Raw genomic sequence first — 22,899 nt, forward strand, 5'->3', positions numbered from 1 at the left:
AGAATGTACGTTTTTTAAAATTTTAGTATTGTTGTTGTTTAAAAGCACAAATAAGCGGCTTAATATTTCAAAAACCTAAAAACACTAAACTATCTTTTTTAAAACACACACAACATAATCCATTTAGAAAGAATTGTGGATTTGTTTATTATTATTATTATTATTTAATATTACATCTTGGATTTGTTTGTGTTTCAATCCTACACGGCATAAATGCCATGCAGAAAGGTCTCCTAGATCTCTTGTGAGCCAAGAGAAATCCACACAAGGAAAATGGCCTTGCTTTGGAAAGCACCCAAGCCTGAAACAGATTCCCTCACTGCAAGTATTTATTTTGATTTATGAAGGCATTTATGTTTGTTTATAAAGGTATTTATAAGGCTGCCAGCTCATAATACAATATATTGGGCGTCACAACAGCCCTGCAGTGTAGCTCATTGAGATGGCCCCCTTGCACCTTGGAGGGCTGTGATGTGTGTGAGAGAGTACCTTACAGCAATTTTAGTTCATTGTTAATGCTGCAGGTCAGAAAAGGAAGGGCTGAGGTTGGGTTGGAATCCCAGTCAAAATCCTCCCCACATCCCATACATCCCCCCTTTTAGGCTGCATGCAGCAAAAGGTCAGTCTCCTGAAATGTCCCCCTCAGACCTCCTTCCAGGTCAAATTAAGGCCTCATCTCACACCCCCACTGGCTTTCATGTGGACTGGTAGTTACTATTATTATTATTATTATTATTATTATTTGTTAGTCACTTGTCTCACAAAAGTAGCTCAAAGCAACTTACATCAAAACCAGTTACAAACCAATTAATAAAAACCTAGAAACCCTACTGCGCAAAATAAAGGACAAGGCTCTACATCCCACACCACCCATAACAAAAGCCCCACACATTAAGGGCCAAAAGCCTGGCTAAAAAGGGAAATCTTTCCCTGGTTGCACTTTTAAATGTTCAAAAACTATAAAAATGAACAAATTTTGAACATAAAATAAGACTGACTCCCCCCCCCCCAAAAAAAACCCACCAGGCTGTCCTCTGTCAGAGACAAGATCCTGGGCTACAAAGAGCCACCTGGGCCCGATCCAGGAAGGCAGCTTCATATGTTATGACATAAATGAGAAGCCACAGGGTTGGGGGTAAAGCAACCTCATCCTCTAAACCCTCCTAACACAGCCGTCTGGGCAAAGCAGCCTCCATCCCCATTCTTAAAGAAGACTGAGTAAACCCAGATTTGCTTTTAAGTGCAGTTCACCCCCTGGTGGTCAACAATGGCTAAGGCAACTGTGGCAAGGCACCCATTTATGGGAAGTGAATCGCCACAAGTCCTGTGCCGTATATGCATGCGTCCCCTTCTCCCTTAAGCCACAGAAGCTCAAAGCTGCTCTCCTCTGACATTAATTCCATGTGACAGGGATTAAACATATGACGGTGCCTCATATAAAGTCAGAAGAGTGGCCCAGCTCAGCTCAGACTGTCTTGTCTACGCTGATTAGCAGCAGATCTCCAGAGTTTCAAACAGGGGTCTTTCCCTGGTTGGAAATGTGTCCTCGATGTCTGATCGTTCTTCCTGGTCTAGGCCAGGGATGTCTGAGTTTGCAGTAACAAGCCTACTGTTCAAAAAGTCAAATTAACGTTAGTTGCTCTGCCCAGCCGTGCTTCCGGCCCCCAGAAAGTTTCCAAGAAGGGAATGTGGCCCTCAAGGTTCCTCACACCTGCGGGGCAGAACTGCAGCTGGACTAGATCCACCAAGCATTCCAGAAGGATGGATTCCCTGCTAATTCCTGCAAGGAGGAAAGGGCTTTCTGTGGCACGTTGGGATTTTGTAACAGATGTGGCAGCTCCAAGGATCCTCAGATCAGAGGACTGGATGGAAGATCCATAACTGCCATGTGAGCTTGTTAAGCCCTTTGATACAGAGCCACAAAAAAAGAGGATCTGTGTACGTGCAGCCTCTCCTTAATGTGCCCAAATTCTCCAGAACTATTAATTGCACAGCAACCTAAGTATTGCTAAAAAGCCTGACCCCAGTTCCCACATACCCTATCACCACCTTGTACATATCACCGTGTTGATGGATACTCAAAGAGGTTTGGGATTCATTCATTATTTCATTTCTAAATATTTAAGGATTCTCATAATCAGGTTTTGCTTATTATTTAAATAGGTTTTGACGTGCAAATGAGCGCTGGCCAGGATCATTTGACTCTCTTCTCTATGAGGAGTGGGTGGGTGGTACGTGCACCGTTGGTCACCCAAGATCGTGTGGGTGCAACACCCTTGCAGGCTCCCGAGTTAACGCAGGCCTCTGACGAAGAGATCTGTGTAAGTCAAAAGCCTGCACACTCTGACAGGCACAACCCCCTGCTCTTGGCAAATGTAGCTGTGGTAGCGAGCAAGGCACATCATCATTATCATCACAAGGCTGCATGGCATTGGCCAGGGTGGAGTCAACAATCAGGAATGTGAGCACCACTATTTGTGGGGGGGGGCACACATGTGAGGTGACCCCCTTCCCCAACAGGGCTGTAGAGTGTCGCTCCCTTTCCTCATCTCACCCATCTCCAAAACAGCCAGCTCCCAAGCACCAAGGGAGCAGATGGTTTCCACAGCAACCCTGTGAATGACGCACTTTGCATTTCAGGATTTGCCACGCAAGGGCCTATGGGGGACTCTTGCCATTTCTGATTCAGGGGTGGCGGGAGAGAGAGCCAGCAACGGAGAAAAACGCGGGCACAGAAACACTAGATAAGACACACTCACACATTGGTGCCGTCACAGAAATGCTGCATGGTTAAGACAACGCAGGCACCCGGTGTACACACCTTCAAAAACAGCTAGATTGGCGGGAACTAGAGAGAGGGCATTCTCAGTGGCGGCCCCCACCCTTTGGAACTCCCTCCCACAAGATCTACGGCATGCCTCTTCCCTAAATGTATTTCGTAAAGCCTTAAAGACCTGGCTCTTTCAACAGGCCTTTGGGATTTCCGGGGAGGGTTAACTTTTATGACTGAAATGCCTCTTACCCTGCACTAATATCGTTGTTGCTGCTGTATTGTTTATATATTGTATTAATGTATTTTATCACATTGTGTTTTAACTGTTTACATGTACGTCGCCTAGAGTGGCCATCGGCCAGATAGGCGACACATAAATTAAATTTTATTATTATTATTATTATTATTATTATTATTATTATTATTATTATTATTCACACAAGTACAGGCGAGCATTTAGGACCAGAGCACACAAATCTGACCCTCAAGGCAGCTGATGAGGACAACTCTATAAACGGAAGGGAGAAATATGTTTCTGAAAGAGTAATGCAACCTAAGCTACAGAACACACACTGTTGAAGACCCCATTTGCTGCCGGCTTCCTCACACTCATGGCGCATGCAAGCACACCCCCGTGCCAGAGACAGGGTCTGCCAGCTGCATCAGGTCTCACACCGGAAGCCGTAAATATGACCATGATTTGGTGCATTTGCCACCACAGCACAGAGCGCACAGGTGCTTTGTGTCCACAGTTCAGACTCTGGCATCTTTTGCTTAGAATCTCAAACAGCAGGGGCCAGGAAAGACCCTTGACCAAGGGGCCTGGCTGCACATGGCATGCAAAAACATGCTTTGAAGCCCCACAACGTTATTTATAAAAGAGAAAGGAGAAAGATGCCTTGCTGGCATCAGCACCTGGAGTCCTGCCTCTTTCCCTGATCTCCCCCCCCCCCCGCATCTGGTATTCCAAGCGGCCAGATCTACTCGCCCATTCAGCATCCCACGACACCCCTGTCCTAGTGTTACTCTGCTGAGCCGATGTGGGGAATTTAAAAGGAGTCGAGGAGAGACCAAGGTGGCCACTTCTGCCACCATAGCCCCCCAAGCCCTACCATCCCGGGATAAGAGGGCACACTTTTTGCCTGAGCCCCCCTCCAACCTGGGGCCAGTGAGACATTTTTAAGATGTTTTCCTTTCAAGTTTAGTGTTTAGTTTGCCACCCTGGGCTCCTTCTGGAATAATAATAATAATAATAGTAATAGAGGAGGAGCCAATTTAAGAGCAGGAAAGTGACAGGAATGTGTAAATCTTCCCCCACCCTGCTTCTTTCCGAATTGCTTCCCCTCCCCAAGCCGTTCGTCTCCCACACCCTCCATCTTGGATTCTTGCTGTGGAACCGGTCATTACAGCACTGTTGGTCTTGGTGCCCGTTTGGGACTGGCAGGGCGGAATGCAGGGACGTGGCACCAGAAACAATGAGAGGCAGAGCCAACACTTCTCTAATGTTATCCTCCTCCTCCCTGCTGAGTTCTGCAGAGACAACACTGAGACTCATGAAAAGGGAGGTGACAGGCAAAGCCATCGCCTGGACTGGATTTAAGGAAGAAGGCCAGCAGGTCAGGGCTGGCCGAGGGCAGACTGACGTTGTTGTTGGGCTGCAGTGGAGGCTGGTGACTCCAGTGTCAGTGGGGCAGTGAGTCCACTCCAGGTTTTACTCTGAACTTGCAAGGAGCTGTCCAAGGCACTTGGCACCTTGAAAGTTCAGACCAGGACCAAGAGCGGATTCACTGCCCCGCTGACACCGGAGCCCCCTCACTGTGGTGAAGGGATGATGATGAACTTAATTGCATATAACCATAGGCCTTTGCAAAATACAAAGAAATTTAAAATAAAATCAAACATCCAAGTACAAAGAAAACATCAACAGAGCTAGCTATACCCAGTTTAAAAACTGATTATACTTCTTAATATAGCTAGCCCGCAGTTCGCCAAAATGGACCCATCCTCACTCTGTTCAGCAGGGCGGGCAATGAGCACAATAATGGCCTGTTCCTTTCCAGCGTGGCTCTGGAAATAAAGGCCCCACAATGACGTCTCTGTGAGCTCCCCGGGCATCAACTGGACCACGGCGGGGGCACCCACATTCTGTCCCAGGTCTAGAAAGATGTCAATAAGCTGGAAAGACTTCACGGGGGGGGGAGAGAGAAATGGAAACAGAGAGGGAGGAGGGCACCGTGCTTGCTACCCCGGGTAAAAGCCCCCTTTCTTGCAGCAGAAGGCTGGATGAGCTCATCTTCAAGACCCTTCCTAAAGGCCTCAACTTAACCCAAGAATGACGCCAGCCATGGGAAAGGAATGGGATATAAATCCATTTTTATTCATTCATTCAAGGAAGACTATTTCTAGAGTAAAGGCTACATTGTACCATTGGTTTGTTTAGTATTATTACATTATTATAATATTGTTTTGTCTTGCCTTTTCTTTTTAAACCTCTTCCTCTGTAAAAAGCCAGTTATGCGGAGGAGCTAATATTGTCATGCTGGCACCGGTTGAGAGGAAATCTAATCAGGACCGTTTTATTTACAATGCAAAGGGTTGCTGCCTTCATTGTGAAATTTTTAGAAGCACCATTCATGATCCGAGACACGATTATCTGAGCCGGCGAAGACGAAGAAGAGGGCCCCGTTCGGAGTCCTCCGGTCGGATGGATGGATCACAGAGCATAGTGTAAAATGAGTTCATCAATAAATTGTGCAACTCTGGCTCCAGGTTACTGAGAGCCACCAGGGCCACTGACAGGAAGCCAGGCTCCCCACACCAAACAGGACTCCAGGCAAATCACACACACACAGAGGAATCCTCGTGATGAGCTGATAAGGTTAACAGGAAGAGAATCAGCAACCCTGAGGTGGCCACTGCTTCCAAGGAATAAATGCATCCCACTGAAATTCATTTTAGGATCAATTTAAGTAACCCATAATTGAGGGAGCAGCTATAATGATCCTCCTTGTGCAGGTCCTGCTTGAAGGAAGCTCTGAAGGCTTTGTCCAGGCCACTGGGCAGCAATGCATGTCGAAACACACACACACACACACAGAGAGCTAAGGAATCGGGCGCGGCACACTCTGCGCCGAATCCTGCGCCGTCAAATTGTGCAACTGAGCCAAACCCCCTGGCGCTTTATAAGTAAGCAGTACAAATTGTGCCAACGCAAGGGGGAGTCAGACAGGCCGCTTCTGCCAGCGATGGGATAAGGAGCTGTCTGTGGAACTTCACCCTCTGGAAACAAACAAGACCTCCTCAGCTATCCTCAGCTACCCAGGCCTTGCCAGAAATGGTCCACCACCCTTGAGGTCTCCCTGGGCAGCCAGGAAGGCTCAAGACACAGAGGACCAGGGTCCTGTGTATGAGAGAGGGGGGAGAGAGAGAGATGGAGAGATGACTCTTCTAAGACATCACCTGCTACAAGGCACCCACTCCCCATGAGCATCAACGGGTGCCTTTTTGCTTCAGAACTATTACATTTACTTGTAGACAAACGTAATCAATTCACCCATCAGCCAGTATTAAAATTCAAATGGATGACTGAAATCTCCGCAAGGTTGGCTCAACTAAGCATCCACAAAGTTATCTTTTGGGGAAGGGTTTTGAGGGGGAGAGCAGGGGACCTTGTTTAATTATTTTTCCAGCCAGTTGCTTCAGAACCCACAGAGAGGTTATAATTTTGCTTTTGTTTCGGCCAGCCTATTCATTTAGCTACCTATATTTGTTTTGAAAAGTTTGACTCATTTCATCTGGGGTTTGATGATGGCTTCACGGGCATAAATATGCATATTTTAAAGGTTTTGTGGATTTGTGGTTTATCTACAATTTCATTTGTACACCCCTTAGCGAAGCTCTTTGATTAAGCGGTTTACAAGTCTTGCCGGATAAATAAAACAAATTTGGAAATCGACTCTGGGAAGCTCCTCAAAAGCTGGAATTTCTCCCTCCTGTGTGCTGCAACTTCCCTTTCCCCAATGACGTTTCCGCCCCAGAGTTTGAAGGACAGTCACCTACGTTCTGGCCACCGACGTACCCAGGAACCCTCTTCCCAGCGGCCTGGGATTGTGCTACGATCAGGCTGCTCCGTCAGGAGCTGGAGCCTTTGTGCTTTGAGCAGGCCGTGTTAATCTGGTCAAAGCTGTCTGTATATGGCCTGTATAAAGTCTACATACGACAGTCAGATTCGAAGTGGATGCGCAGGCGAGCGCCATGGTGAAGCCACGATGAAGCAAGGGGGATGATACCGCTATGTTGTGTGTGCCATTTCTGCAAACTGCTTGGATTCTGCAAAGCATTCTCGCTTACTGCTGCCAGAGAAGAGTTATCAGAGGATCACAGAAGAGTTGGAAGGGGCCTATAAGGTCATTGAGTCCAGCCCCCTGCTCAATGCAGGAATCCAACTTAAAGCATCCCCGACAGGTGGCTGTCCAGCTGCCCCTTGAATGCCTCCGGTGTTGGAAAGCCCACCACCTCCCTAGTCATCGGTTCCATTGTCACACCGCTCTAACAGTTAGGAGATTTTTCCTCTGTTCTGTAACTTGAGCCCATTATTCCGTGTCCTGCACTCTGGGATGATCGAGAAGAGATCCTGGCTCTCCTCTGTGTGACATCCTTTCAAGTTCATGAAGAGTGCTATCATATTTCCCCTGAGTCTTCTTACAGAATCACAGAACAGTAGAGTTGGAAGGGGCCTATAAGGTCATTGAGTCCAGCCCCCTGCTCAATGTAGGAATCCAAATTAAAGCATCCCCGACAGGTGGCTGTCCAGCTGCCTGTTGAACGCCTCCAGTGTTGGAGAGCCCACCACCTCCCTGGTTCCATTGTCGTACCACTCTAACAGGTACTTCTTCCTCATCCTCAGCCGAAATCTGGCTCCTTGCAACTTGAGCCCATTCTTCCGTGTGCTGCACTGTGGGACGATCAAGAAGAGATTCTGGCCCTCCTCTGGGTGGAGGGTACTTGAAGAGTGCTCACTCTCCCCTCAGTCTTCTGAAGGCTACACAGGCCCAGTTCTTTCAATCTCTCCTCAGTGTCTGATAAGAAGCTGGTACAGAGCTGCTCGATAGACAAAATAATATCTAAGTCAAAGGATAACGTATACATCTGCTGAGATAACACTATGCGAAAGGGCAGTGCTTAGAAAATCACTGATGCAGGCATCTCAGATGCTCCTTTGTCCGCACTCCCAGATGAATTATAATAATTCATAATGTACGCATAGGCTACTTATAATGGGGGTTCACCTTCACTAAAATTAATGTAAATTTACTGGATGATTCCAACCCACTGATCCAGTTTGCTGGTCAGTATAAAGGACTTATTCAGATTTTGGTGAGTTGGAAGTTTTTCTTGATGGGGAGGAGAGGATTGCCTGTGGATTATGTTTTGTTCTTTTCTTTCTGCTATATAATCTTTGCTGTTTTTGCGTGTTTTCAGGGTTCAGGGCTACCCACTCCTATGTAACTATGTCTTTCTTTAATATTCTAGGAAACATAGAGCTCAAATATACAAATAGCAAGACTGGAGAAAGTTATTATGTCCATTCATACGGTTATTGTTTTAACTAATTAATTAGATTTAAGGCTTTTCCAAGTTACTTTAAGTTGCTGCAGTGTCAAAGCATTATCTGTCTATTTTCTATCGATCCCATGATACTAGTAAGCTTTGTACATCAACAAAGTGGTATCTTCCTTTCAGTTATAATTCTGAGTTTGTGGTTTTGAGTTGTGGCTTGTGTTTTATTCCCTGACCCACTGGCTTGCCGCTGCCCAAACAGAACCAAGGTGAAGAATTTAATGAAGGTTGATGCATAGGCCAGAATTTGGGCATGTTATGCACGGGCCCTGATTGGATCCACTAATTAACATTTAGTAGCTAATTAACAAGCAGAGGGAAAGCTTCCTACTCATTCAGGGAAGCAAAGGGCATCTCAGAAAGGGCTGCTTGGGTCTCCCAGGCTGTGGGGCATCCATAGTACTAGAAAGGTGAGCATTTAAAAATGAAATGTTTTAACACAGTTCCCTGGTCTCTAACTCTCTCCATCTTTACACATGCTCTCACCTTTAAAACAACCTTTGATTTTCAAAGCTTGCTTTCAAAAGCTAAGCCCGAGTCAAGCAAAGCTTGTGCAAACCACAGCTTGGACGCCATCTTGGGAGACCTCATCACTCATTCCTCACACCCACACGCACCCACAATGGAATCCAAAGTTTCATCACCACAACAGCAAACAAGTTGGTTTTCTCCACTGCTGCAAAAATCGCACCCTTATGCTTAAGCAGGCGGTCAAAAGAGAGAGAAAAAGAGATAAGGAACCACCCTGTTTCCCTTCTCCAGTTCAGATTCCACCAACCCCTTCTGAGCCCGTTGCTTCCTCAATTTGTGAAGGGTTTAGGTACGTACATTCAACAGGGGAGACAGAAAAGGTGTGTGATTAAAAGGACCAGGGGGGTGGATTTATAGGTGAGAAAGGCCCAGAGGAGGGGGAACCTGTGGTGGTGCCCAGGGTCATCATGTGACCGTGCTGGCTAGGGCTGATGGGAATTGTCATCAAAGGCACCTGGAGGGCACCAGGTTGGGAAAGGCAGCCTTCCAACTCTGCTCGCACCTCAAAATGTCGCCTTCCTTGAGCTCTGGGGATCAAACGGCTCAAGAACCCGCCTTGAGGCTCTGCTCTGCCACCTCGCCCCATCCTGCATCCCGCCCCACCCCAAATTCAGCGCCACCTCCTCTCTTTCCAGCCTCATCTCCTCACCTCAGCCTTCGCTGGCAGAAATGTGCTCTTATTTTGCTGCTGTCTCATGTTGCTTTTATCATTAAAATCCCCTTAATTTAAAAGAAAGATAATTTTAAGAGTCTCACGGCAAGTTGCAATGTTCAAAGTTTGGCATGTCAAGATTGAGGGGCGAAGAGGACACAGGAGGGCAGGGCAGGCAACCTTTGAAGACCTGCTTTGGTCAGGTTTCATTCGAGTCCTGGTTCCCTTTTTGTCGCTTAGCTCCCATTCACCAGGGCTCTGGGCGCAGGAGGTGAGGAGAATCTCTTCCTCCCCAGAAACGAAGGGGCAAGCTCCTCTCACGCAGCAACCTCCGGAGAGTCTGAGTGGGTGGATGGGCTGAGCCCTGTGCCAGTTCCCGCTCCTCTCAAGGTGCTTGCCCCACTCACATGTTCCTCCCAGGGGCCCAGAGGCGTGCGATGTTCCCGCAAGGAGCCCCTCTAAGCACTGGCCTTCTTCAATGGGTGGGCCGGGGCCCAGAGGCCAAGCCTCATGCCATCCTGCCCTCCTTGATGGCTGGATTCTGCTCCCACCAGATGCGGAGGACTCTCGTTGGAAGTGGGTCCCACGTGGCAGGGCGGCGGCACGGCTCCAGGTCTGGGCCAGTCGGTGCTGACCATTTAAGAGCTTGCACTGCAGAAACCCGCCAAAGGGATTATGTCTTCCGCCCCGGCTTGTCCAACATCTTTCCAAGCAAAAGTATTGAGGGTGAGCTTGGGGGGGGGGAGGGGAACTGGGCATTCCTCTCAGCAAACAGAAGTCTTGGAGGAAGAAGGTTTGAAGTCAGAGAAGGTTTCCCTTTCTGCACAAGGCAGGAAGAAGCGTCCCTGTCGCCAGGCCGATCCGATCCGTGAATCCCACAACTTCTCTCCTTCATTCCCACCTCCTCCAGAGCCTGGCATGAAGATTCGGTGCTCAAAATGAGTAGGAGGGGTACGGGGCGGCCTCCTCAGTGCAGGAGTAGCTGGAAGAGTCCTCCTGAGTGAGGCCACCATCTTCCCACCTGACGCTAAGTTTTCGTGCCCTCCTCCTCCCCCGGGAGAGTTCAAGGCCAATAAGTGAAAAGCAGGGGTTGGAAGAGGAGAGAGTCTCGTCTCCATCTGCGAGGGGGACCCAGGAATGCCTCCCACATGCGATAGTACGTCATCCCCCTCGCCAGGCGGATGGAGAAAAGGGAGGCCATGAGTTAGAGGCAGTACAGCGCTTGTAGTGCTGTTACAGCGCTTGTAGTGCTGTTACAGCGCCCGTAGTGCCGTTACAGTGCCCGTAGTGCCATTGCAGCGCTAAGATACTGAGGAAGGATGTGGGAGAATGTGGAGCCAAGGGGGAACACCAACGATGAGGATATGGGGGGGTTGGTGATGAAAGGGGCACCTCACATCAAGCTGCACTTGCCCTTGATTTTGTCTGTCCTCTTCTGCTTACTGGAGCGCTTCCCATCGATGTTGAGGCTCATGTTCCGTCTCTTCTCCAGGTTGAGGAGCTCCTGGAAGAGCTCTTTGACGTTGTAGTTCATCTTGGCGGAGGTCTCCATGAAGGCACACTTCCACTCCTTGGCCACGGCCTCCCCCTCCTTGGTCTCCACCTCCCTCTGGGTCTCGTCGCACTTGTTCCCCACCAGCATGATGGGAATGTTCTCCATGCTGCCCTTGATCTGCACGATCTGCTGGTAGATGGGCTTCAGCTCTTCCAGGGACTGCTTGGTGGTGACGGAGAAGACCAGGATGAAGGCGTGGCCCTTGGAGATGGAGAGGCGCTGCATGGCCGGGAACTGGTGGCTCCCGGTGGTGTCGGTGATCTGCAAGGTGCAGACGCTCTTGTCGCAGCTGATGACCTGCCGGTAGGTGTCCTCAATGGTGGGGATGTACGTGTCTCGGAAGGTGCCCTTGACGAAGCGCAGGACCAGGGAGCTCTTCCCCACGCCCCCGGCCCCGAACACCACCACACGGTAGTCATTACTCTGCTCCGGCATCTTGAGAGGAAGGCAGTAGAAGCTACTACACCTGCAGGGCAGGGGGAGAGGAAGAGAAAGAGAGGACAGTCAAACCTCCAGCAGAGACATCAGTTTCAAGGGGGGTGCTAAGACGAGGACTCGGGGCCCCTCGCCTCACCTCGCCCGCCACCTCCAGGGAAACTGACAGGCTGACGATTCAGAGCAGGCCCAAAGGAGGCAGCCTCTTCCTCCTCCTCCTCTGCGCAGCACCCAATTCACTTAAGGGCCTCTCTGCTACGACGGAGGGGCAAATTCAGCGGCTGTTGTCGCCGCATCCATTTCCCACAGCCCAAGTTCAGTCCTCCACCTTTCTGCGGCCGGATTGCAATTTAAAACAAAACGTGTCCTCGCGAACGTTCGTCAGCGTGCAATCCCCCAAATACAGGCGTTGTTTGCAAGCTGCTTCCCCCCCTCGTGGGACGCATTTTTATGTCATGTCGTGGTCCTCCTCCCCCCCATTCACAGATGCATGATGAAGATTCTGTGCTGCTGCCGCCGCCTCCTCTTCCTCCCCGCCCGTAGCCCCTCAGAGCGGATCCCTGTTCTGCTGACATCAGCACCCCCTTCCCTCTCCTTGCAGAGGCAGCAGCTGGGGAGTGAGTGGGGGGTGGCGGGGGAGGCTTTCAGAACACACACACACACCGTCCCTGCTGCAGGAGCCCGACTGACTAATCAAGGGAGGTGTTAGCAGAAGAGCACATCAGTCCTTTCCTTCACCGCTCTAGGCTGTGTATGTGTGTGTATGTGTGTACGCATTGGGGATGGGGGGGAGAAAAAGGCAGAGCAGGCGAGAGAAGGGGGGGGCTACATGTTTCATTCATTAATGGCTTTTTTCCCTCCCTGGGGTTGGCGACAAGAGAGAGACAAGAGAGAAATTGCCAGAGGCGGTTAATCATTTGACTGCAAACCAGGAGCGCTAAGCGGCGGGGAGGAAAAACCCGCACTGCAGAATTTGAGAGCGGTTTTAAGAGAAGGGCCGGTTCGCAGGACCGCACAGACATCCTTAATCGGTGACCCACCCCCAGGTTGCCACACAGCAGAGCAGGTGCCACACGCGGAGGAACCCGTCGTCCAAGGATGCGGATCAGGCAGCGCTCTAGGAGGAAGCCAAGAAGTGGCCTTCTAATGAGCCAGAGCATCCGGCCATTCCAGCGCAGTGTTGCCAACACTGACTGGCAGCAGCTGCCTGGGGTTTCAGGCAGGGAGGCTTTCCCCGCCCTGTCTGGAGGCTCTGGAGACAGGACCAAGGGCCCTCTGCATGCAATGCTGATGCCCTACCAAGAGTCTTTCCCCTAAAGACAAAGTAAGATCTCAGTCCTCATCGCTCAGCATAAAGTCAGACAAAAAACACTGACTTATACTATTAGCCCATCTAGCTCAGTACTGTCTACACTGACTGGCAGTGGCTGTCCATGGATGCTGGCCCTGTGTGTGTGTGTGGTTTTGCATAGGGACCCAGGCCCTTCTGCGTGCAAAGGTGCTCTGGCACCTCACACACACGCCGATCGATTACTGATGTCAACAGCTCTCCTAGGGACAGTTTCTGTCAGTTTCTCAATTTTCCAAACTTAAATTCAGCTCCCCACATTTCAGAAGCAATTTGCGATATCTTTTTTAAATCCTCAAGAAAATTCTCCAGCATTTTAGCGCAAATGTCTCCCAACAAACACATTTTTGTATAGGGAGTTTTGACAAATGTGCACATTTTTCTGCAAGCCATATCTCCTCATATGCTACACTTTCCGCGTTATTGTCACTCCATTCTTATGCCCACTTTTATGCAGTTTTGTAAATAACGTTTGGTTGGCAAACGGTGTCGCAAAATTCGAATAAGTGCGAATTTTGAAGGATGGCTGTGTTTCGGTTCTCCTACTTCCGGAAAGTGCACATTTGATAAATTCAGCTTGAAATATAAACTGGATCAAAATTCTCTCCCATCCCTCCCCTCTGTCAACTAGTTCTTGATTTTCTCCTTGTTGGTTCAGCTAAAGTTCTCCGGCGAGCAAGTTCCTAATTCCAGCAAGCGCCAACCACAGTCGAGATAAGCTTGTGAAATCTCACGCAGGAATATTTTGCTCACACCAGATGACGGCCCTGAACTGCCCTGCGCAGTTAGATTTGAACCCAGCTCTGTCAGCACCGTGGCCAGCCAGAGTCTGAAAGTATCTGGGTCCTCTTCTGCCACCCACTTCCTCCCCACCTCTGAAGATGCTACAAGAGAAAGCCTGCCTGCTTGGTTTTATGGGTGCATCTGCTGGGGGGAGAGAAACAGAGGGTCCTTTCTAGTGGGCGCACCTACGACTTGGGACTCCTTCACCTCCTCGACATCATTCCTTGCGGGGGGACGACCGCATTCAGTTATTTCAAAGGGTCTACGCTGAGTAGGGCTAATGTTGAATGCAAACCTGTGGCTTGCATTCAACAAAGTCCAATTCAAAGTAAATCCACTGAAATTAATGTCGCTAAGTTGGTCATGTCTATTAACTTTACCCACTCACTGAAGGCCACCTAATAAGATTCCTTGTCTGGGTAGGCTTGTCTAAACAAAAACATTTTCTCTGTTTTGTATTTTGATTATTGTTTTTTTAAGTGTTAGCAGCTTTGAGTACAATTTTGTTGGAGATATACAAACGCTCTTCATAAATGCCTCAACAGATGCGTATGTGTTTTAGTTAAAGTATTATTTGATGATCCACCACCACTGGTGTGCACAGAGGCCTTTCTGCAGGGTAAAGGATCCCACCCAAGTTCCACAGACACTCCTGTAAAGCTGCTGGGGAAAAGGGATCCCTTAATGTGCTCAACTCTATGGAATGAGCTTCTCAAAATTACCGGTGTACGAAGTCAGCCCTTGTTGCTGTGGTCTTACCCTGTTCCAACTACACAACACTCTCCACGTGGAGAAGATCCATAGCTCGGGCATAGAACACCTGCTTTGCATGCAGAAGGCCTCAGGTTCAATCCCCAAATGTTAGCTGGGAAGGACTCCCTACCTAAGATCTTGGAGAGCCGCTGCCAGTCAGTACAGACAACAATGAACTACATGGACCAACGTCACTGGCTGCTGCTTATGATCCCATTTATCAGCCTTTTATTCAGAACCACGAGGACTAGGATCTTCCTTTTTTTTTTTTAAAGAAAAGGACCATAGCTTAGTGACAGAAGCACCAGCTCTGCATGCAGAGGGTCCCAAAGTTCTCCATGGACAGCTGGGAAGGCCTGCAACCTGGTAAGCCTCTGCCAGTCCCTGTGGACGACACTGAGCTCAGTGGACCAATGGTATGTATCTGCATAAGGCAGCTTCTTCTGTTCTCTCCCCTTCCAGAGTTGGTGTGGATCCCTTCCCGGGATCCTCTCTGTTCAGGTAACCCACTGGCAGACTTCACTTTTCGTTGAGCATGTGAGGATGGGTGTGGAGGATGGACACAGCATCTCTGCACCCCCTGCAGTTGGTTCCAGCCCCTTTTCAGGATCTCTCACCCCGGCAGCCTGGCCTTTCTGGAGCCAGAACACAGGCTCTGCTTCACCGACCCAGGTGGACATCCCATAATAGGATCAGCATGTTGTTCTATTTCTAGACACGGCTGCAAGGCAGCCATATCATCTTGGTCTCACCTGCAACAGCGCCTTAGCAAAGGAGGCTCAATGCAAACATGGTCGCTTGGAATACTGCCTGCTTCAAAACTGGAGGGGGGTCCTCCACCCCAAAAGCCTCACCTCCAGGGTTTGAAGGCCCTCTGGGAAATGGGGATTCAGTTGCCCCCCCAATGTCTCCTAACTCAAAGAATCACAGAGTTGGAAGGGTCCTCAAAGGTCATCTACTCCACCCCTTGCTAGGAAATCGGCGGCTGCCCCTTGGAGAGGTTGCCATGCAGCCTCTGCTTAAAAACCTTTAACGACAGAGGGACCACCAGCTTCCGAGGTTATCAAGCAGCCCATCCCATCAGTCTAAATACCTTTTTTTGGTGTGGGGGGGTCATTGGTGTTCAAGCCTTGCTCTAGACAGCAACAGAAAGCAAAATTGCTCCATCCTTTACGCGGACAGTGTTTCAAATAGAGCTACCATGTTGCCCCTTAATCGCCTCTCCTCAAGGCTTACCTCATCGCCTTCCTTCTTCCTTAATATCCTAACCCAACCGATACCTTCAGGACGGGAAAACTCAAAGCGTCCACAGAAGCAAACTCCCCTCTGTGCAGAGCAGAAAAAGGCCTGTCTAGACCAGCAACCCATTTGCCACAGAGCCCCTCCCAAACCCTACAAACAGACGCAGACTGGGATGAGGTCTCTACTTAAAAGGCTTGTTGAAAGAGGAAGGTCTTTAGTAGGCACAGAAAAGTTAACAGAGATGGTGCCTGTCTGATATTTAAGGGGACGGAATTGCAAAGGGTTGGGGCCACCACACTAAAGGTCCGCTTTCTATGTTGTGTGGAACGGACCTCCTGATAAGATGGTATCTGCAAGAGATGCTCACCTGCAGAGCACAGTGATCAACTGAGTATATAAGGGATAAGACTGTCTTTCAGGTATCCTGGTCCCAAGCTGTATAGGGCTTCCTACACCAAAACTAGCACCTTCAACTTGGCTTGGTAGCTAATGGGCAGCCAGTGCAATTCTTTCAGCAGCGGGGTGACATGTTGGAGATACCCTGCTCCAGGGAACAGTCACACCACCGCATTTTGCACCAGCTGCAGCATCCGGACCAACCTCAAAGGCAGCCCCACACAGAGTGCATTACAGCAATCCAGCCTGGAGGTTACCAGTGCATGGACAACTACTGAGTTATGATTGTTTTCTTTAAAATAAAGCAAGATTCTAGTCCTCACAGTTCTCAGGAAATAATTGATTTAAATAGGAACAGAGGAAGCCTCCTTATACTTAATCAGACCATAGGTCCATCTAGCTCAGTACTGTCTCCACTGACAGGCAGCAGCTCTCCAGGGTTCCAGGCAGGGATTTTTTCCCCAGTCTACCTGGAGATCCCATCAGCAACTGAACCCGGGACCTTCTGCACACAAAGCTGGTGCTCTGCCCCACTGAGCCACGGCCCTACAGAAGAATCTAGGGAAAGTCACATAAGAGAAGTGACCTCAAGATTCTGTGATGTGAAGAACTATTATAAAGATGGGCTCAAATCCACAGCAGCCCTGAAAAGCCGGCATTCTTTTAATTTATTTATTAAAATCGTAGAATCCTAGAATAGTAGAGTTGCAAGGGGCCTATAAGGCCACTGAGTCCGGAATATAAATGTTATATACTGCTTGACTGTAAAAAAACAACAACCATCAAAAAGTGGTTATACAAAATACATTACTGATAAAACAAAAAGAATTACAAATATTTTTAAACAAATGAAAAACAGCAACAGGTAAAAGAAATAGATTAAAACACACCAGCATCTAGGCATCTTAAGAGTCTGCAGAGATTGGACCCCGCTCAGGATGGCACTCTGAACGCGCAAGCGCGTTTGCAAAGATCATTGTGGACTGAACCCGCACCAGTCAGCGTGAATGAAGCCAGGGCAGCTTCATTGAGATATTCATTAAGCTAAGCTTGCAGGTCTTATCCCTAATTGACTGTGACACTGCTGGGAGGGACAAACCTCACTAGAAAAACAAGCAAATAAACTCGGTTTCAATGTGCTGATTGTTGGCCACGTTCCTACGATGGGCCATATGTCTAAACAGCTGCCCAGTCCAAACTGGGAGGCCTACAGAAAGAAAAAAACATGATTAAATTGGGGGGGAGATATGGACTGTGGCCCTTCACACTGCCCAGAAGCTTAAGCTAGGGGGACCATAGTTTTAAAAACCTCTGTGGTTGAAAAATGTCTCAGTGAACCACCTTACTGCGCTATGCTACAGGGCTACAGGTTCCTCTCTTGGCTGAAGGTCTTGAAGAGTGACGAATGCCTGGAGCTTACAGGTGGAGAACACCTGTGCGCCTCCAGATGTTGCCGGATTTCAACATCATCCCTGACCGCTGGCCATGTCTTCACTGCCAAAGGCTGCCATCTCTCTCTCTCTCCATCTCTGCACTGCACAAAGGCCAGGGCTCGGCACCAGACGAGTCCCAATGGCTGAGTTCAGGCCTACAACGTATCAAGTAATGATAAGAGTGTCTCTGAACTAGAAATGGGATCCGTTGGCCGGTGCTGGTTCAAAAGCATTTTGTCGACCTAACAGGCCAGCATTGATTCGAGTTCATTTTTGGTCCGCTCGCTGAAGCTTTTCTCAATCTGCGCTTTTTTTTCCACTCGGAAAAAAATATTGATATTTTAAATTTCAATATTTCAAAGGGATCATCAATATTTCCTTTAAAAATATTGGTATTTTGAAGGAAATATCGATAAATTAGAATTCTTTCGATCCATGTTCCAGAGATGATTTTTTTTTTTTTTAAAGCCCCATTTTCAAAAACAGCTACGGAAATTCGCCACGTTAAAATCCGATCCTCAGCTATTGAGAATAAGCAAATTAATGGAAAATTCAGTTCCAAATCCGAATTGGGTGAAATTCTAACACATCCCTGCTCTGAACATGTGCAAAGTATTTCTTCCGCCGCCGTAAATAACTGCAGCCAGCCCACACACTCTCTAGGGGTTGGAAGCGAAGGAGGGGCTTGTAGGCTGGGCCAACCCAATCCCTGGTATTTTACTTAGAAATGCCTCGTTGTGTCAAAGATTCGGCACTGGGGAAGCTCAACTGCAAGTATCTCAAAAGTCTCCTGCTCTGTGTACTTAAGCCACAACTGGCAAATCTCTCTCCCTCCTCCCAGAGAGAGAGAGCAAGAGCGTTCAGGGAAGGGGGTCATCTTCAGGCAGGAGCAGAGTCCCCCCACCATAATGCCAAAGGCTAGGGTTCTGGGGAGATTCCCCCCTCCCTTCCATCTTAGAAAAATCAGGAACTGCTTGATTCGGAACCAGACCATTGGTCCATCTAGCTTACTAATGCCTACACTGACTGCAGCAACTCTCTCCACAGTTTCAGGCAGGGAGTTTCCCCCCAGCCCTACCTGCAGATACCTGCAGGTAGGGTTGCAGCCTTTGTATGAGGTGTAGTTGATACCAGGCTGCCCGGCTCACAGCCGAAATCTGAGCCTCCATGGACAGCTTGGAATCAAGTACAACCCCAAGGCTGCGGCAAAGGCCCAGCTTCAGACTGATTTCCGGCATCAAGCAGGGGGCTGGACTAAATGGCCTCTAAGGGACCCTCCTGCTCATGAGTTCGCTGGGAAGGAGATGCTGATGTTCTCTGGGCCTTTTAGCCTTTGTAACTAACTGCTCCCCTGAGAGAAAGAGAGACTCTCTGATCAGCAACTTCCTGACCCAGGAGACAGCAGCAAGCAACACTCTCTAGCCACAACAGGGGCCTGGAGATTTGCAGGGCTCAGTTGTACCTCTAGCAGATCCCACCGCAAGGCAGGTCAGCACCATCTGCCCTCCGCGCCCCGGACCAGATCTTGGATCCCGTTCAGCCACAATTAATTATTGAAAAGAGTTTGGTGTCGGTTGCTAAAGTCAGGCAGGGCTTTACACGCAGCTTTGGAAAAAAATGAGGGAGAGAGAAAGAGAGGAGCGGAGAGATTTTGCTTTCTGGAAGAAAGAAGGGGAATCTCAAGGTACTTGTTAGCACTCCCCCACACACATGCCCCAGGGGGAACCTGTTGACACAACTTTGCCAACAGGAAGAAAGCAAGCCAGAGCCGCTTCAATGTAAGCAGCAAATGCTGCTTGTAGAGGCAGGAGAAAGCGTTTTTCCCACGGAGACCTTCCGGCTCGGGAAGGTACCTGAAACGACAAGGGTCCCTCTGAGCTTGAGCAGAGTCCCTGCAGCAAGGACGCTGGACCTCCAGATGTTGCTGCAAAGACTCCAGCTCCCTCACCATTGGCCACGCTGGCTGCCGGGACAGCTGGGAACTGAAGTCCAGTAACATCTAGAGGGGCCGCCACCACCCGGGTCCTGCAGCCCTGATTTAAAACAACCTGATATTGAAAGCAACCTGATATCATCTGATATTAAGGTCCCCGGAGAGCAGCTGTGGCAGGTCTTTAATTGATATTTGAAAAGACAGGCATCCGTCTTTTTCTGTAAATCGAGGCCTCCCTTTCTGGCAACCTTGGCACCACAGGGGCGGCCGCAGCCTTTGGCAACCTGGTGCCCTCCACATGCTTTGGACTACAGCTCCCGTCAACCGTGCAGTCGAAAAGCATCTGGAAGGCACCAGGTTGGCACATGTTGGACTATCAAGATGAAATGTGAGAAAGGAAGGTATAAATATACGCCTTTTGCAGACAAAGGGAGAAATGAATGTATTGGGAAGGATGCAGCCAGAATTCATTGCCTACAAGGAAAGGCTATATAGTTTGGGATTTTTTTTTTCCGTTTAGAAACAAGGTGACCGGGATATGGCAGAGGAGGACCTGACAAAGGGGTATACAATCTTTTAATAGCCAATCCATCAATCCTTTATTGTGAGTCGGCCATAGGCCTTTACAATATCATTAACCTCATTTAAAAAATAATCATGCCTGCAGAGAGGGGAACGTGAAGACAGAGAACCCCGCTGGGGGGTCATCCAACAAAGCTGAACATTGGGCAGATTCAGGGCAGGGGAAAGGGAGGGCTTTCTTCCCACGTTGCATCACCCTGTTAAAACAGTGGAACTCTCTGCCACAAGATTTTGTGGTGGCAGCCAACTTGGACGGCTGTCAAAAGGGGATCGGGCGAATTCCCGGAGGAGAATCCGTGGCTGTTCATCATGAACCAATACGAGAGGTGGAGGAGAGGAGGCGATTGTGCTGGTGGGTTTCCCATGAGGCATCGTGTGGAAGCCACTGTGGGGGAACAGGATGGCGGGCCACGTGGACCCAAACTAGCCTAATCCAGGAGGGCCCCCTTCTGCTGCCGTGCAACGGAGGACACGGCTATCAGTGGCCACGTGGAACCTCCAAGCTCAGAGGCAGTCTACCTCTAAGCACCAGTTACTGGATGAAAACAGGCCCCCATGCGTCCATCCCCTGTTGGAAACAGAACGCTGGGGAAGGTGGTGGACTCACCTGGGCCCGATCCAGCAGCCAGGCTCTCTTTACGTGCTCATTCACGTACTACGGCAGATGTCTTCGCATGCTCCAAGGACCAAAAAGGTTGGCGAGGAAAGAGGGGCTGTGGCTCCGTGCAGAGCAACTGCTCTGATGCAGAAGGGCCAGGGTTCAACACCCCCCCCTCCCAGCATTTCTAAGTAGGGCTGGGAATGTCCTCTGTGAAACCCTGGAGAGCAACTGCCACTCGGTGTAGACAGTGTTGGGCTACATAGATGAAGGGTCTGGTTCAGTATAAGATAAGCTTCCTACGTTACCACCGAATTCACCTTTTTTATCAGAAGCATGAGAACTAGAATCTTACTTTATTTTTAGGAGATGGTCCATAGCTGAGAGAGTATGCATGCAGAAAGTCCCACATTCAATCCTCGCTGGCATCTCCAAGCAAGGCTGGGCAAGGCCCCCTGCCTGAACGCCTGGAGAGCCGCTGCCTGTCAGTGGAGGCAATACTGAACTAGATGGACGACCGGCTTGATGTAAGGCTTTTGCCTACGCTGCTGTCCAAGAGATCCCCTTGCCCTGATGTGCGCTTTTGGGGGTCCAAGGCACACCTCTCCACACCGCAGGCATTGATGCCACACACACACACACACACACCCCTCACGTCCTCCTCTTCCCCACACAATACAGTCGTTCATCCTCGACATTCTCGGCCGCAAGGCAGTAGAGGCCAAGGGCTTGAAAAGGTGAGAGAGGAGCCAAAGGCATTGAGAAGGCTCGGAACAGCTGGAAGCCTCCAGGATCAGGGAGAGTCTACCTCTCAACAGGGATCCTGACAGAGAAGAGGACTTGGAGAGAGAGCCTCAATTCCTGTTCCCTCCTTGTGGGCAACGACGGGGAGGGGGGTCGCTGTGGGGATCGGGGCTGCTGGATTCAAGGGCTTCCCGGCGTGGCCTGATCTCGCCATGCTGCTTTACTAGGGTCTGACCGAGAAGTCCATCAAGGGCTGGGGGTGAAACAGCACCTCGGTAGTCAGTAGCGGTCTATCCCTGGAGACACCAGGTGGGCGAAGGAAGAGGAGAAGAAAGAGGGTCCCGTGGCGCCTTCGCGCCCTGCGCAGTGGGCTTCCCTCGGGCAGCAGCTGGCTGTCCGCCGCTGGAATCGGGGGACCGGGCGAGACGGGGGCCAGCCGCGGCCTCCGCCTGCCTGGGGTGCGGATCGGGCCCGGCTGCCCCTGCGGCCGCTCTGGCCTTCCACCTCCACCCCCCCCCCCGGACAAAGACACCTTTGCTGGAGGAGGCGTCGGCGCGGCGGATTCTGCTGCCTCCAACCACGCTCCCAAGGACGCCATGCAGGATTTTGGGGGGGGTCCTTTCCTGGCTGAGCCTTTCCCCCCTCCTTCCATCACTGGCACAAGCAGACCCCCCCTCTCCTCCTGCGCTCCCCTCTTTCGCTTGCCTGCGTCGCCCACGTCATCCTTCGCCCCCCCGAAAACCCACCCCCGCCTTACCTGCTCCTCGTCCCCCCCCCCGGTTCCCATCGGGATCCCCTCGAGGGCGGCAAAGGATCCCCCCCATCGCCCGGGGCTGGAAAGGAGAGATGGGCGAGTGGGGAGAGGGCAGCGAAAGACCCCCCCCCTCGGCCGGCCATGTACCCCTCCCTCCCTTACCTGCTGGGGGGGGGTTCAGCCGGGACCGGATCGGCACCACCAGCGCCGCCGCCAAGCAGCCATTCGGAGAAGGAGGCGGCGGCTGAAGCTCTTGCTGCGGCGTCGGAGGGAGGCGCGTCACGTGTGAACGTCGCGGACACGAGGAGGGGGGAGGGAGGAAGTGCTGGCCCGGCAAGCCGAGAGGGTGGGGGCGACCCCAGCCTGCCCTCCCTCGCCTCCTCTCCCTGCCCACATCCCGCGGGTGCCCTTTCTCTTTTTCTCTTGCGGTGTCCTCCTCCATCTCCCCTTTGCCTCAGAAGACCACCCGTGTTCTGCCTGCTTGGATCAGGCCCAAGGGGGCCCATCTAAGCCAGCAGCCTGTTCTCACGGTGGCCAACCAGGTGCCCCTTATGGGAAGCACATCATTTCTCCATGCCTTCCTCCCTCATTTTTCTCTTGATCCTTCCATCTGGCTTTTAAATTTTTCTCCCTCTCCCCAGTCTGACTCTTCCACAGAATAGTAGGGTTGGAAGGAGCCTACAAGGTCATCAAGTTCAACCCCTCCTCAGAATGTCCTCCTGCACGGAGCGGAGTCAAACTAGGGAGGTCGCACCCACGTGGGGCAGT

General features: G+C 50.3%; 1 protein-coding gene across 1 annotated transcript; it reads right to left on the bottom strand.

The window, feature by feature from the left end:
• Positions 1 to 5,176: 5,176 nt before the first annotated feature.
• Positions 5,177 to 22,359, bottom strand: DIRAS1 (DIRAS family GTPase 1). The gene is made up of 2 exons (XM_061601594.1): positions 22,294 to 22,359; positions 5,177 to 11,596 (listed from the first exon to the last, which is right to left on the bottom strand). The coding sequence occupies exon 2, from the start codon at positions 11,563 to 11,565 to the stop codon at positions 10,969 to 10,971; it is 597 nt and encodes a 198-aa protein (XP_061457578.1). The 5' UTR covers positions 11,566 to 11,596; positions 22,294 to 22,359; the 3' UTR covers positions 5,177 to 10,968.
• Between the last annotated feature and the right edge of the window lie 540 nt (positions 22,360 to 22,899).

The sequence above is a fragment of the Rhineura floridana genome, chromosome 18 (genome assembly GCF_030035675.1).
Source record: "Rhineura floridana isolate rRhiFlo1 chromosome 18, rRhiFlo1.hap2, whole genome shotgun sequence".
Taxonomy (NCBI): Eukaryota; Metazoa; Chordata; class Lepidosauria; order Squamata; family Rhineuridae; genus Rhineura; species Rhineura floridana.